General features: G+C 58.1%; 1 protein-coding gene across 1 annotated transcript in view; it reads right to left on the bottom strand.

Moving 5' to 3' along the window:
* The window catches only part of LOC114507648 (dipeptidyl aminopeptidase-like protein 6), a 158,400-nt gene that overhangs the window by 70,136 nt on the left and 72,257 nt on the right, over positions 1-16,007 (bottom strand). Inside the window, exon 6 of the mRNA XM_036010294.1 lies at positions 10,438-10,519. Coding sequence (XP_035866187.1) covers positions 10,438-10,519 — 82 coding nt within the window. The remainder of the gene's footprint in view (positions 1-10,437; positions 10,520-16,007) is intronic.

The following is a 16,007-nucleotide window of genomic DNA, read 5'->3' as shown; positions in this document are numbered from 1 at the left end:
TGTAAAGAAAATACACCCCTGCTGGTGTGGCTCAGTGGTTTGAGCGCCAGCCTGTGAACCAAAAGGGTCGCCGGTTCGACTCCCAGTCAGGGCACATGGCTGGGCTGTGGGCCAGGTCCCCAGTAGGGGGCGCACAAGAGGCAACCACACATTGATGTTTCCCTCTCTCTCTGTCTTTCTCATTCCCTTTCCCTCTCTCTAAAACTAAATAAGTAAAGTCTTTTTAAAAATTAAGAAAAAGGGGGGGCATTATTTGTGCTGGACCCTGTATATTATCTTAGTATTTCGGATCATATAATGTACATTTGAAACAGAAGATAGTTTAAATGTAGGAAACTCGAAGAAATGCTAGGTCATGCACGGGGGAAGTGGGGAGGGGCCGTCATGCAGGACTCCAGGCCCTTCTGTCTCCTGGGGCGGAGTGTTTTATTCCGATGGGGTGGGGGGGCGTTTCGTGTCTTATCTGAGGCTCATTTAAGGGCCCAGCAGAGAATCAGACAGAAATATCACAGTGAGGTCACTGTCTCCTTTCCCTTTGGGATGCTAGGAGGGGGAGAGATAAGGGGATTAGATTAATTACCCCTGGAGATCTTTCCTGATAAAGTGTCTAGATACTGCAGGGAAGGGGGAAAAAACAAAACTAACCAGTCCCTTCCGGTGGCCTTGCCTGCAAACGCCGTCATCCACAGGAATAAAACAGCACGTTGTGTTTGAGAGATTTTTCAAAGACTTCCCACAGACGCCCACTCATCTGCTCGTGAGCTACGTCCTCCTGGCGTTCCCGCCGAGGCGGGCTCAGACGCGCCGGGCGGCAGGCGGGCGGCCCGGACCGGCCTTCGGCTCTGACGCCGTGGCCAGCGCCCGCGCTTGGGTGAACTGTTTGCATCGTCGGGGCTTCCGGTCTCGCGCTGCTGGGTGGGGACCCGGGGAACAGAAAGACACAGTACACTCGAAACACCTCGTGTGGGTACGGAGACCGGCGCATCGTGACCCCGAATTAAGGCCCGCTTTGCTGCCGGCTGCGATGTCCCAGCCGACGCGGCCACACGGGGGCGCCTCGCGGTCTGAACTCGGGCGCCTGCCGGTTCGGGCTGTCCCTCCATTATGCACAGGGCCGGTGGGAGAAAATCGCACAAGAGCGATGGATATTGCTCACGACATCTATCGGTGTGGGCAGGGGCCCCTCCCCCAGGGCTGGGAGGCGGAGAAGATAAACACCTTCTAACATCTTAATCAGTTTTTTTTTTTTAAATCCTCACCCAAGGACACGTTGATGGATTTGAGAGACGAGAAGCACGGCGTGTGGGAGAGAAGCGTTGATTGGTTGCCTCCTATACATGCCCCAACCAGGGACTGAACCTGCGACCTAGGCATGTGTGCTGACTGGGAATCGAACTTGCAACCTTTTGGTGCATGCGGCGAGGCTCCAACCAACTGAGCCACCTGGCCAAGGCACATCCTGAACTTGACTTTGCATGGAGCTGCCCGGCCAGGACCCGGCGTGCTGCTAGTCGCTGTCCAGTCTCGCCTGTGGGCCTCTCGGGACACGACTGCCTCTGGGACGTGACGCTTTCACCGGGAGCGTCCTAGTGACCGGCAACTTTGCAGGTGACACCGTCCTTCGTCACAGGCCTGGCGACTGAACACCGAGTGTCTGCTCCTTTGTGGTGTGAAGCTGGAACCGTGAGCATGAGGCTCGGGAGCGAATCACAAAGGCCGCCCAGGCCGTCCTGCCCCCCCCCCCCACTCTGGCCACCCCTGTGGGTTGACATACACAGACACCCAAGGACAGGGACCCCGCTGCGGGGGGGCCCGGGCCGTGGTCCTCACACAAGCCTGTGCCGCTGAGTTCGGACCGTGTTTGTCTGAACCCTCGCCCAGCGTCCTGGTCGGGTCCCTGGGGGGAGGGGTTTGCAGGCTCTGTCCCCTCTGGGGGATGTCACAGACAATGCTGCTGTGCTGTGCGTGTTCTTCACGTCACGGGACGGGGGAGGCAGGGCGGCCAGCTGCTCGCCAAGTCGGCTTCGGGCCGATGCCGATTTCCTGTTCAGGTTCTAGTGGACGGGGACGTGGGTGGCGGTGACGGCCGTGTGGCCGCAGAGGAGGGTCTGCGACCTGTCTGTCTGGAGCAGCCACCTCACCGCCCCAGGGAAGGGTTATGTGTGCTTACGATGCTGTGCCTTTTGGCGGGAACGTTTTGGAGTCAACTAATCTCGTCACGCAGGGACCCGGGACATTTAAAGGACGGGCAGGCCACCAGGCGGCTGGCCCCGGGGTTGGAGTTGTGGGAAAGGGCAGGGACTTCAGAGGACTCGTCGGTGACTCGCGGGTCACTCCCTGTTCCCGTCTCTCGGCGAGTCTGAAGGAAGGGGAGCCGCGGGCTGCGGAGAGAATGAGGCTGCTCACGTACACGCAAGCACGTGCGACGGTAATTTTTTCTAAACCCTGGACGTGCCTGGGAACCGCGCGGAGCCCGCGCGGGAACAGGGCGTGGCCGGCGGGCGGTCCAGACTCACTGGGTGTCTGAGAGGGTGGGGTCTGAGGGAGGGCGGGCGCGCGCCGGGGCAGCGAGCGGCGGGCCTGCGGCTTCTGCAGCGGGCAGGGACGCAGACAGGTGTGCGCGCCTGGGCTTTGCGCTTCCATTGGAAAAGGCGGCGGGTTGTCATGGTGGGTTGGCGATTTGCTGTAAACGAGCCCCTCGTGCAGCCGCTGGTACTCCCTCTGTGGTCCCTGGTGGTCAAGGTCACACTACAAATATGTTAGGACCGGGAGGCTCTCAGGAGACTCCAGTCCCCTGGGGAAGAGGAGTGAGAGTGCACCGGCCGTCACAGCGCTCGTCCGTGCCCACAGCGGGGGGCCAGCAGGGCCTGCCCAGCCGGTCCTGGCCGCAGGGCGAGGACCTGGGGGCGTTTCCGGGACGCAGGGAGGGCCGGCGGGAACCTTCCTCCGAGGGAAGGCAGGGAGGGTTCCACCAGGCAAAACAGGCAGGGGCTGGGGGCGGGGGCGGAGCCGCGGGTGTGCTGGAGGAAGGGACAGAGAATACAGAGGCGCGGAGGTGGCAGAGGGTCCGGGGCGTTGGGGTCCTCCGCCAGGGAAGGGGAGATGGCAGGGAGGGCCCCCCGGGAAGGGTTAAGGAGTTCAGACTCTGTCCAGCGCCAGGCCGCCAGGGGGAGGGTTTCACACAGGAGCAGGGAGCAGGGACGAGACCCTCCAGGGGCCCAAGGGAGAACATTCTGGCGCAGGGGTACATTCCGGGAGGGAGAGGAAGCGGGAATCCGGGTGGGAGGGGCTGGGGGGCGTGGCGAGGAGGAGAGGAGTCTGTGACCCCAAGACTGTGTGTCAGGTTGGGGGGGGGGGGCGCGCGGCGGGTCAAGAACGCCAGCTCGGTGACTCGGGCCCCTGCAGAGGCGGGGACTCTCCACAGGGGGGCAGTGATGAGTTCGGGGGAGGGAGCGGCGAGGCCGGGTGCGGTGGCGGCAGAGCTGGGCGGAGGCCCGGGCAGGCGCCGCGCCTTCGGGGGCAGACGCAGGACACGCCCGGGCCGGGGGCTCAGGCGGGCACCCCAGGGGGCCGCGCCGGACTGGCGAGCTGGCCCGGATGCACTGACGCACACACACTCTCCCGTCAGGCCCGGCCGGGACGCTGTAAAACGTAATAATTCCTTACAGCCGTCGCAGCCATTAGGCTAAAACCTGAGGCCATTCAGATAAGTGATTAGGTTTCGACCCCGAAGAACAAACAGAAAAATCGATGCGCTAATTTGCGGATTGCTCGTTAGAAATGGAAATAGCTGAACCAGAGTGTCGCCGTGACGCACATAAGAATAAACGCGGCTTAAAACAAATAAAACTGTGTCTGTTCTTTTTTTTTTTAAATCTCCTTCACTGATTTCCTCGGCTCACTTGTAGCACTGTCTTATCACACGCAGACCCGGGGGTCCCCGGGGGTCGCACAAGTACACAGACCCCTCCTGGACGGCAGGGGTCACCCAGCCCAAGGGCAGAGAGACACCCTGGTCAGGAAGGGTTGCTTTAAAAAGGGGGAGCATTACTGTGTTGATAGCCCCAGCCCTGCTGAGGGCTAGGTCCTGCCTGGAAAGTCCACCGGAAAGGGAGGGCAGGAGGAACCATTCCCCAACAGTGGATGCAGATGTTGCTAACCTGTTGCCAAAAGTTCCCGGTTGCACGTTGCTCCCAGGGAGCTAACAGTTCGTGCCGGTCCCCCACCCTCTCTGGGATGTTTGCCAACCCAGACACACTAACCCGGGGAGGGGGCTGGAGGAGGGAGGGGCGCCTTTGTCCCCTGAAACTCCCAAGGGAAGGAAGGCACGGGGTCCCCACCGTTCGGCCAGGAGGAGGCTGGGCCCAGCCTGCTCTTCCCGACAGGCTTTACTGGCGAACCTCACAGCTCCGCTCTGAGACCGTCCACAGCCCAGCAGACACTGCAGGAAAAACCGTCGGACTCCAAAACCCAGAACCCCCTCACGGTGGGGCTTGTGATCCGAACGGCCAGGTTACTTAGGCACCAAGCATGTTGCCACATCTCACATTGTCTGGGCAAGAACATCAAGTTTTTCCAATCTCCATGAAGTCTGCACCTGGCGCCCATAAATCCGACCCTTAATTTTATTTTTCCTCTTGGACAGCATCCTCGTCACGACGCTTTGCCTCGAACCGGCGCTCTGCCCAACACACAGCCCCGGGCCACGGAAAAGCCGAGGGTAGCGAAAGCCGTTCCCGTTCCTCGGACGGCCCCCGCCAGGTCTGGGGAGGAAAGTCACGGGGAGGCGGCGAACTGGCCGGAGGAGAAGACAGCGGCCTGGGGTGAGCTGCCACAGAGGCGGGGACCCACAGCCGGACAGCGGTTCCGAGGCAGAAAAAGTCACGGTTATCCCACACAGACGAGGGGACGGGGCCCTGGCTGTGATATGTTCCAGCTGGGAAGCGTCAGAATTACGACAAAGAGGGGCTCCCCCCGCCCACCTGGGAGAGGGGCACAGAACAGCCCCTCCGGAGCCCACTGCTAAGAATTCCGAGCCGCACACCCCGAGCCTGCCAGGGGAAGCCTGGGAACACCCGGAACCGGCTCTGGTGGCCGGCGGGAGGGTCGGCTTTGCCCAGGGCTACACTGTAACTGAGGCCTCCACCCTCCGCCCCCACGTCTAAAGAGGTTACTTTAATTTATGACTGCCTTGTTACATTGTCTCGGTGATCTGTCACGGAAGGCACTGCTCCTTAATGCACAGAACTCGGGTCCTGCTTTTAAATCGCCTTTGATAGATGAGCTTGAAATTCGCTAACTTAATATCCCCCGGGCTGATGTGAGCACCCTCTGAAATTAGATTCTTCCTAAGAAATAATACACTGCTCCACCACAATCGGATTAGGGGTGCTGGCCAGCGGAGAGCACAGCTCACCCTCAGACCCACGTTTCCGACGGGGTCAGGGCCCTACGTCCACCTGCTTCTCAGCGTGGCTTTGGCTTCTGAGCGAGTTCTGGAAATAGCTCTTAGGGGCTGCAGCCCAGACGGGGAGAAAGGTTGCATTTGCAAGGTGCTTTGAAACCGATGGGATCAAAGACACTGGTGTCCCGGAGGACTGTTTGCCTTGGACCCCCCCCGCAAAAGCCTGCACACCCCCTCATGCGGCTGGAGCCCATGTCTGTTGAGTGGAATTCCTAAAACTCATCGCTGACGGCAAATTTCCTTTTCTTTTTCACTTTCAATGAAACTATAGGGTGGCTGGATTCAAGGCACTTTGTTTTTTTTTAATATTTTTTATTTATTTATTTTTAGGGGGGGAAGGGAGGGAGAGAGAGAGAGAGAGAGAGAGAGAGAGATCAATGTGCGGTTGCTGGAGGTTATGGCCTGCAACCCAGGAATGTACCCTGGCTGGGAATCAACCTGCGACACTTTGGTTCCCAGCCCGCGCTCAATCCACTGAGCTACGCCAGCCAGGGCTTCAAGGCACTTTTGGAGGTGGGTGAAAGGCCCACACGTCCAGCCTGGCCAAGACAGTGATCTTCCCCCGCAGGCCAGCACGCCCCAGACGGTGCATTTTTAGTGTGAGTGGGGCTGACAGCATGACATATCCCCCTGTGTTTATACAGCCTGTTTATTCTTTAAATCCTCACCTGAGGATTTTACTGATTTTAGACAGAGAGGAAGAGGCAGGGAGAGAAGCATCCATCTGTTGCCTTCCATGCCCTCCCCAACTAAGGATCGAACCCGTGACCTTTTTCTGCTCCCTGGACGATGCTCCAACCCCCGGAGCCACCCGGCCCGGGCAGCCCACCTACTACGTTGGACGGCTATGCGAGAGCTCATCCCGTGGGTGTGCGATGCTTCCCCAGGCTGCTCCCTAGACACGCCGAGGGCACTTCCAGCCTCCGGAATCATCACAGGTGACTTCTGCTCATGTCTCTGCTGACGTCATTTTGTCTGCTTCCCTGTAGGAATGTCTTCCTGACTCTTCCTGCATAGTTGCATCGTTTTTTAAAAAAAGATTTTATTTATTTTTAGAGAGAGGGGAAGGGAGGGAGAAAGAGAGGGAGAGAAACATCCATGTGTGGTTGTCTCTTGAGTGCCCCCTACTGGGGACCTGGCCTGCAACCCAGGCCTGTGCCCTGACTGGGAATCGAACCGGCGACCCTTTGGTTAGCAGGCCAGCGCTCAATCCACTGAGCCACACCAGCCAGGGCTGCTTTTCCGTGTTTTGACGTCCCTGCTCTTCAGGTCACCTTTGGGCAAAAGGGGGAAGCCCCATCGTCCACCCTAATTCTGCTCATTCCGTACCTACGAGTGGCGGGTGGCTGGGCCAAGCTGGCTGGTCCGTCCGACCAGGTTAATTCCAAAACGGAGCATTTACTTGAGTGCGGGGGAACGTGGACACCGCTGACCCCTGAGGGGCCGTGACCTGGCGCCCCGCTGTGTCCGCGCTGAAGGGCGCCCCGGCCGCGCCGGCAGCTCACATGCCCCCCCCCCCCCCATCAGTCACTGGGGGACCCGTACGGTGGTCTCCGTCCCTGGGAATTAATTCCGTGGCCGCTGTCAGGGACTTCAGTGCCCGTGATGAATGTTTTTACAGTGAATACCAAATTAACCCAAACTGATGAGAGGCTTTTGTACGTTATTAATGGGACGCCACCTCAGCCGGGCCCCGCCGTGCACGCGGCGTTTCGTGAGATGATCCCTTCTTGCTGGAAGGATCAATCTCGCTCCCGGCGCCGGGTTTGCCAGAGCCGCCCAGGTGCTCCCTGTGCCCCGTGCTGCTCCCGGCGGGCCGCGCGGCTGTGCCCCCGGGGAGGGCTGTGAACAAGGGAAGCTCAGTGGCCGCCCCATTTCGGCTCGGTCCCCCGGGGGCTTTCCTGGGGAGGGGAGGCCGCCCGGCGGGGTCTGGGGCTGGGTGCTCTGCCTCACAGGAGGTCCCCCCTGCCCCGCCCCAGCTGCGATGAGACGTGATGCACGTGTAACAGTGTGTACGTTGCAAGAGTGACGAAACCATGACCACCACAGCACCCACTGACACTCCCCTCCGATACGCCATCACCGTTTCTTAAGTCAGCCGGGGACAGACAGACACCGTGTGGTCTCACGGACAGGCGGAATCTGAAAAGCCAGACCGGCAGAAGCCGGGCAGGACGGCGGTCGCTGGGGCAGGGGGCGGGCGGGCACAGAGGAAGGGGAAGGGGGCGGTGCTGGTCCAAGGGCAGAGCCTCCAGGCAGAAGGTGAGCGAGTTCTGGGGTTTGGCGTGCAGGCGGTTGAGGAGAAACACGGTCTCTCGGGACTGGCCGCAGAGCAGGGGGGACAGCGCTGTCACCCAAAGGGACAGACGCTGGCAGGCCCACGTGAGGCTGGGGACCTGGAAGAACAGGACCTGGTGGTGCACCTTGCGACCAGCACCCCTCCGCGGTGGGGGGATTCAGAGCAGAGGCCGGGCCCCTCGGACACCACCCCCCCCAGCCCCCGCCGCATGTCCTGCGTGACCCACTCCACCCAGGGCAGCCTCGGTCACCTTCAGGCCGTCACCTGACTGTCACTGGATACAATTTCCATTTTCCTTCTCATTCTCCACACACTGCTTCAGCCAAGTGACAACCCTAGCGGCCACAACAACAGTAAAAGCCACCGTTTACCAAGTACTTTTTTTATACGTGGCTCCGTGGCACGGACCCTGACTAGATGAAGTAGTTCCCCACAGTGGCCCCTGAGTGGTTCACGGCATCTTCCCCACTCTGTGGCACCACGCCTCCAGCACCTGCCGGAACCAAGATCTGAACGTTCCCCTTGGACCCCAAATCTGTGGTCATTAACGGCCCCCTTGAGAAATGGAACCCAGTCAACACAACTTTCTTCTCCTTCTAAGGTTCAAAGTCAGGACCTTTGGATTCCGAGACCAGTGACGTGGCTGCAGGCAGCATGGTGTTTAAGGACCGGATTCGGGGCTCAGAGTTGGGTGGGTTCCCGGTTTCTACTGTCCCGCTGCCACAGGGTGCAAGGGGCCTGGCTGCCCCCGCCTCCCTGCCCCCCGCCTCCCCTCCCCGGGCTGGCTGGGTGCTGCAGGGTGCACGGCACCCACTCGGCCCTTCTGTCTGTGCCTTGCTGTCACCTGGGAGCTGACGGTCCCCACAGGGCTGCCACACCTGGGAGGTGCAGGAGACAAAGGCTCTCCTGAGAGCCTCTGCCCTTGGATGCACCGAACAAAGCACGTTGGTGTTTCCAGAACAATCTTTTCATCTCACATCTCCGGTTGAACGATGGACATTTTGGCAGCATGAACTTTTACCACATGAACAGGCTATTTAAGAAAATTATTTTTTTCTGCAAGGCGGAGCCCCAAAGGCTTTAAAGAAAAAGCATTTTCTCTTTAAGAGAGAAAATTGAGTGAGCCAGTGTGAGCACAGAAACCCTTCAGCGTGGAGTGTCCGGACCCTTCACGACTCACATACAACACGGCAAAGCACTGTCCTGGGTGTGGGGGGGGGGGGCGGCACGCCGGTGCCGCGCAGGGGCTGGTGCGACCCCCGCGCTCTCTGCTGCTGACATGTCGGAGAGAAAAACAACCCCCTAAATCCGATTCCGGAGTTTTTAGCAGCAGGGACAACGTGGGGACCGCTACAGGAGTCCGGTGGCCCCTGTGCTCCTGCTCCTTTCCGTCAGTTCGAGCCCCTGGAATTCACGGCGGCCGAGAAGCAGAGCCGTCCGCCGCCGAGGGAGCAGGCCCGGGTGGACGGTGCGGACGCCCTGGGCCGACCGTCTCACGCCGAGGGCAGAAAAACAAAAACAACCGTGCCCGTGCTACTCTAGGAAAAGGCGTTTTCAAACGCAGCTTCCGGCAATCGGCTGGAAGAGGCAGCGAAGACGGTGAGTTCACGGCCGGGACTCTCTGCGGGGGGGGGGGGGGGGGGGGGGGGGCGGCGGCGGCACAGGTAAAACAAGCCCAGCGGCACAGGGCAGGGAGGACGGTGCCGTCTGGTCTCGGACGGTGCCAGGCAGGAGTGGGCACAGGCGCGGGCGGGCCCCTTCCCCCAGTCTCTCTCTCAGAGGCGGGGTCGCGGATGGCAGCCTCAACCCTGTGGGAGCCAAGTCCCCCCGTCCCCCAGAAGTCAGTCCGCACCGGGACCAGAACCGGCGGCCTCTGACGCCTCCCTCAGAGGCCTTCCGCCACCAGGGGTGTCCCACCCGCGGCCCGCGGGCTGCACGCGGCCCAGGATGGCTGTGGATGCGGCCCAGCACACAACCGTAAATTTACCTAAAACCTGATGAGATCTTTTTGTGATTCCATGTCGCAGCGCATTGAATGTGCGGCCCAAGACACCTCTTCCTCTTCCAGGGTGGCAGCCCAGGGACGCCACAAGGCTGGCACCCCTGCACCCTCCCATCACCCAGAACCTCCGAACACCCCAGCTTTGCCCGTCTGGGTAGGGCTCCGTGGAGATGTGGGGTGTGGCACCCAGGGGCCTCGCAGCTGCGGGCGACACTGCGTGCCAGGGCGGCTGCTTCAGGGGGCCGCGCTCCCCGGGGACACACAGCTGCCTCCTTTGTCAACCCCCCCCCCAGAAAAGCACCCGAGTTCCAAGAGCAACACTAGACCCTTCCAAGGGCCCCATGAGCCTGCTAACCCCCCTCTGCAGGGCGTCGGATGAGGGGGTGCTCAGACCTCCCAGGGAACCGGTCCCCCACGCCCACAGCCACAGCCGGGGGCTATTTGGGGGAGAGAGGGTGTGGACCCCAAAGCAGAGGCGATTCTAGTTCTAAGAGGATTCTCCCCTCAAGGTGAAACAGACGTGTGCACCGGCAATGCCCTGGCGTGCTCACCGCACGCCCTTCGCACGCACAGGCCGGCGAGCGTGAGACACACTCGGGCTGTAAAGCCACAGCGGCCCCCGATGCAAACACACGTGCCCCCCCCCCCCCCCCCCCGCCGCGGTCCGCTTACCAGCTGCTGCCCCTTGGGCCCCCACCCGGCGTACTGGAGCTTCGCGTTGCTGACCTCCGGGGGGTCTAGGCTTTGAGGGTCCCTGGAAAACAGAGCAGACAAAGGGAAACAGTGGGAGACGAGAATTCGAGGGGCCGTGACTTTCTCCCCCCGCTGAGCGCCACTCCCGTCCCTTCCTCCGTGTCAGACTCGAGGGCTGCCATTAACCAGCCCGTCTCCATGTCCGCCAGGTCTCCTCGGGTGCGTGCGATTCAGGGGCCGGCGCCCCAGGCCCACCGACCCCGCACGGTCCACACCCACCCAGGGGACGGGCAGGGGAGTCTCCGGGTCAGTTTTCAGAACATGCGGGACGGTCCAAATTAGCCGTCGAAATGCACAGCTTTGCAGCAACAAATCTCCATAAGTTAGATCTCTGTCCATGGCTTCCCTGGAAGGTAGGTTTTCATTCTGTTTTTCTGAGCGTGATGCCAGGCCCTGTGACTCTCCAGTGAGCGGTGTCCAGGACAGAGTCCGTCTTTTCATTTGTGTGTCGACAGACACAACTCTCCAGGGAGAGAGAGAGTAATAATGATCTCTCCCCCTATATATATCTAGAGTATGTGTGCATATAGGTATGTTAGACAGATATCTATATTATAGACATATATAGGGAGAGAATTAAAAGAAATATTTTTCCTTTCGAACATCGCTTACATTTTTAATCCTTAATTTATTTTAAGGAAAATGCCACGCTAGCAAAATCCTTCCCATGTCCTTTAAGGGTCATGACGGAAAAACAAGGAAGACACAACCAACACCTTTGTTAACTGCCGACTATTCAGGATACTTTGTAGCCACGCCCGTCTGCAATGCACAGAGGAGACCCTGTTCCCATTGCTTTCGAAGACGGGATCCCCATGGACGGCTCTGCCCGTGTTCTGCGGGACAGCCCGGCCCTGGTCAGGGCAGCCCCCCCGCCCCCGACACAGGGCCACGGGGCTTCTTAAGCAGGAGACGCAGCTACGAACGTGCTCCTTCACCTGCAGAGAGGCTGCGGTTGGCGGCTTTGGGGGAGGCGACGCTGAGCGAGAGAGACAAGGCGAGGGGGAAGGGGGGGGGGCAAGGACGCGTGGACGGAGGGCTCGGGTCAGCCGGAAGTTCTGAAGTGCGCGGTTCACGGCCCTGCTCGGACGACAGGGAGTCCGCCTCGGCGTCGGAAACCCCGGGGAGGGCAGACAGTCCGCATTGCCCAGCGGTTTTCAGACGGGGGAGCCCTGGGCGTGCCGCGGCCGGGGAAACCGGGAGACGGGGGACGGGGGCAGCACCGAGGAGGGGGTGGTGAGGACGGGGCCAGCTGAGAGCCCCCGCAGTGTGGGGGAGTAGTGGGGCGTCTTAACACCCCAGGTTCCTGCGGACCTGGAGCCAACTCCCCCACACGTGCGAGTTCACTGTCTCACGGTGTCTTCACGAGCGAGGCTGAGATCCTCGCTCAAATCAGATCCTGCCTGATTTTGTGTGTGTGTGTGTGTGGGGGGGGTTTCCTGAGGGTGACTCGAGATGCAGGGCTGAGGACATGAAAGAGCGATACATCTGAACACACATTTTTAAGAAGTGGCATGATCAGACATCACAAAACAAAAGACAACCGAGGGACAGGGAGGAAATATTCATAGCACATCCCAAGGACAAGCGGCTAATGTCTCCATCAAATAAGGAACTCGAAAATTAATGCTACAAAAGGCCAAACACTGACAGACACGTGAGAAGAAGGCGTGAACAGACACGTCTCTAAAAGGATATTAAAATAGCCCTGAACCCTATGAAAAAGTCCAGGACACAGGCGAAATTGGAGAAATGCAAATCGAAACTGTACTGGCTTATTGCTTATCTACGAAACTTGCCAAAAACAAGCACACAAAAGACAACAAGGAAAGGGTGACAGAGGCCACAGCTGGGTAGCTCAGTTGAATGGAGCGTCGTCCCAAGACACCAAGGTTGTGGGTTCGATCCCCAGTCAGGACACCTATGAGTATCCACCAATGAGAGCATGAACAAGTGGAACAATACATCAATGTGTCTGTCTGTCTGTCTGTCCGCCTCTCTCAAATGAATAAACAAGAAACAGTGTGACATCGTGGGGGGTGAGGCTGTGGGGGCTGGGCATTCTCATGCTTTGCTGGCTGGGATGCTAATCGGTAGGATCCTTTCAGATGGAAATTTGGCGACACCTGATTCAATACACACTTAACTTTGGACCCAGACCAAACCCTAGAAGATCCATCTCTCAAGACACAAAAACACACACGCAGAAGCTGTATTCATCGCAGCTTTGTAACTACAAAGCATCAGGAACAATGTGTGTTGATGAAACTACGGTATGGCCACGCAGTGGAATACTATACAGCCGTGAACTGGAAGGGAGGTTTCTATGGATGGACGGCAGTGGTTCCCATGCCGGAGCTGTGCAAAGCCCCCTAGTGTGAGATCCATCATGCAAGGAAGGGATATAGGAAACGATGCACCCATCTCCTCGTTTGTGAGTGACAGGATTACAGGAAGTGCCACCTAGAAACCTGAGGTTGGTTATGCGCAGGGGAGAGTGGACAGGAGGGGGGTGGGGGCTGAGGTCCCTGGAGAGAGGGAGGAGTCACATTTCCCTGGGTAGATTTTTTTGGTATGACACCTGGTCTTAGACTGTAATAGGGTTTTGCATATTCTTAAAACATCCCCCCAAGTAAGAGAAACAACGAAAGACAACCAGGGTGTGGGGGAACTCAAAATGGAGTCAAAACCCTAACAACAGGACAGAACCCTATTACAAAGAAAGCATATTACATGGGGGTTCGGGGGAAGAAAAGAACCAACATAAGAAGTTTCTGGAAACAGTCTTTTGGCTGGATCCCGCAGAGCTGCAGAGAGGGGAACTGCTGGTGTCTGGTGAGTCCGAGAGTTTCTCCCAGAGGTAGGCGAGCCATTCATTCTGAAATGGCTTCAGGTGTGCACCGGAGTGAACTAACACGCAGGTGAATACATACGCTGGAAAGAGAGGGCCCGGTTTCTCACTGCTGGAGAGTAAAGTTAGGACAGAAAGGGCAGTGAGAGTAAGCCCGTTTGGGTTCTATCTGCTGCCACTCACCGAGCTTCCGTAGTGTTTCCTGTGGAGCATGTGTTCTCATCAGAAAAGAAATCCTGGGAGTTGCCTCCTCCAGGAAGACCACCAGGACTGCTCTTGGCCCTACGCCCAAAACGTGGTTCTTTGTCCTCAAATAGATCAAAATTTTCAGGTGTGTGTGTGTGTGTGTGTGTGTATGTGTGTGTGTGTGTGACAGAGAGAGTGCATGAAAGTGTGTATTTGTTTATTTTGGTGTTGGTTTGTCCTCTCTCCCCTCTGTCTCCTTCTCTCTGTCTTTCTCTTTATTCATCCAGTTACTTTAAAGAATCCGTGCCAGGCTCTGTCTGAATCATCTTGGGGAAGAGATGAATTGGTAAAAAAATGCATAAGGACAAACACAATTATCTGGGCTTAACTCTATCTCAAGATAATCATGCAATCCGGTCGGATTTTGCTTATTTGAGCAATAAACACACAGGGCATAAATCATGCTGCATTTTGAAGAGTAAATGAATGTTGGAAAGTTTACTCATTTATCTTCCTAAGCTGGGGGGAGGGATTGAAAAGTCTCCCAACAAAAATAGCCTTTGGAAAAGAAAAACTCAAAGTTGCTTTTCTGGCTCCTACCCTTTCATGGCTAAGGGCATCAAAAATAGCATTTTCAATGTCAGACAATATATATTTTCTGAATCTTCCTATACACTTAGAATGGCGGGTAACATGAAATGTGAAAGGCCCTGCCCGTCCTGGCAGAGTATCTGATGCATGGCAGGTGTGCATGCATTATTAGGTGGGTGCTGGATAGAGGGTGGACGGATGGAGGATGGCGGACAGTTGGATGGGTGGATGATGGATGGATGGTGGATAGGTAGATGGATGGATGGATGGATGGAGGATGGATGATGGATGCATATATGGCAGGGGTATCAAACTCATTTTCACTGGGGGCCACATCAGCCTCTCAGTTGCCTTCAAGGGGCTGAATATAATTTCAACTCCTTAACAGTTGAGGAGTAGTCACATTTATACAGTCCTCAAATTATTTCAGCCCTTTGAAGGCAACCACGAGGCTGATGCAGCCCTGGTGAAAATGAGTTTGACAGCCCTGCTCTATGGGGTCCAGTCTAACCGCCGATGGATAGTTGGTTAGGGCCAGTAAAACCTGAAACTCATAGAGCATTTAAACATGAATATGATCATTTTTAAAAAAGGGGGTCTAGCCGTGGCTGGTGTGGCTCAGTGCATTGAGCGCCGGCCTGCAAACCAAAGGGTCGCTGGTTCGATTCCCAGTCAGGGCACAGGCCTGGGTTGCAAGCCATGTCCCCAGTAGGGGGCGTGTGAGAGGCAACCACACATCAATGTTTCTCTCCTCCCTTTCTCCTCCCCTTGCCCGCTCTCTAAAAAGAAAACAAATAAAAAATCTTTTAAAAAAATCAAAAGGGGGTCTGAACAGAACCACCACGGTGGCTAGCCATCTAGCAGTTCAAGTTGCACGCCCACCTCTGTACCACTTGGCAATCCACTAGTAGGTGTTCCACCCCCCACATGACCACACGTGTCTGCACGAGATCCCGCACACAGACACTCACGGCGCTTTGCTCCCCAGCAGCCCCACGCCAGAAACAGCCCCTACGGCGCTTGGGAAGTGCACGACCGACTTCTCAGCCACCAGGACCACCCGCAGACAGATGCAGCCGCGTGGGCGCACGTGCAAAGCAACCCTGCTGACGAAGAAGCTGTGCTCACACCCGAGACTGTGTGTGAGCATGACTCCGTTAGAAGACACCCCAGAAAATGCAAAACTGCCCAATGGACATGTCCTTGGTTGCCAGGGACAACCACAGGGGCAGAGGAGGGGCACCGTGGAGTATCTCGGGGGACGGAAGTGGCTTCCACACTTGGTTGTGACAGTGCCTCTGGCCGGCCCCCCGTCACTGGGCACTGACGGAAGACGTGTCCAGGAAAGAGCCGGGGCTGCATGACCAGGCGGCGGCGGTGCTCCAGGACCCTGTAATCGCACACCTGTGATCCGTGTGTGTGTGCCGGCCTCTGCGCCCGCCCCCACCCCGTGTCTAAATCCCTGTGTCTTGGTCAAGGCCGCCCGGGTGCTCAGTCTAAGCTGATGTCCCCGTGTCAGTAAGGCCGGGGGTCTTCTGTGGAGCTTTCTGCAAGGACAGTCGGGGGCGCAGAGAAGTGAGAAGGTGACGAAAACGGGAAGGGAGTGGCCTTCCCGCTGTCCACTCCGTGGCCAGCGGAGTCCAGGCGCACTCCGGCTGCTCGGCGATCTCGCAGCGGGAACAGAGTCACAGCCCACGCCGCAGGCATCCAGGCGGTCCAGCGCCCCAGAGTGCTGGCCAGCGCGCACGGGCGCTGCTCTGCGGCAAAGGGTCTCCTCTGAGCCGGTGAGCGCCGACCTCAGGGATGCAGACAGGCCCTTCTCAGGGGCGGACCCTCAGGCCCAGCGGAAAGGGCTCCGCAA

This window comes from Phyllostomus discolor, chromosome 10 (genome assembly GCF_004126475.2).
Source record: "Phyllostomus discolor isolate MPI-MPIP mPhyDis1 chromosome 10, mPhyDis1.pri.v3, whole genome shotgun sequence".
Classification (NCBI taxonomy): Eukaryota; Metazoa; Chordata; class Mammalia; order Chiroptera; family Phyllostomidae; genus Phyllostomus; species Phyllostomus discolor.
The sequence above is the reverse complement of the archived record's forward strand: the minus strand, read 5'-3'. Positions and strand labels throughout refer to the sequence as shown.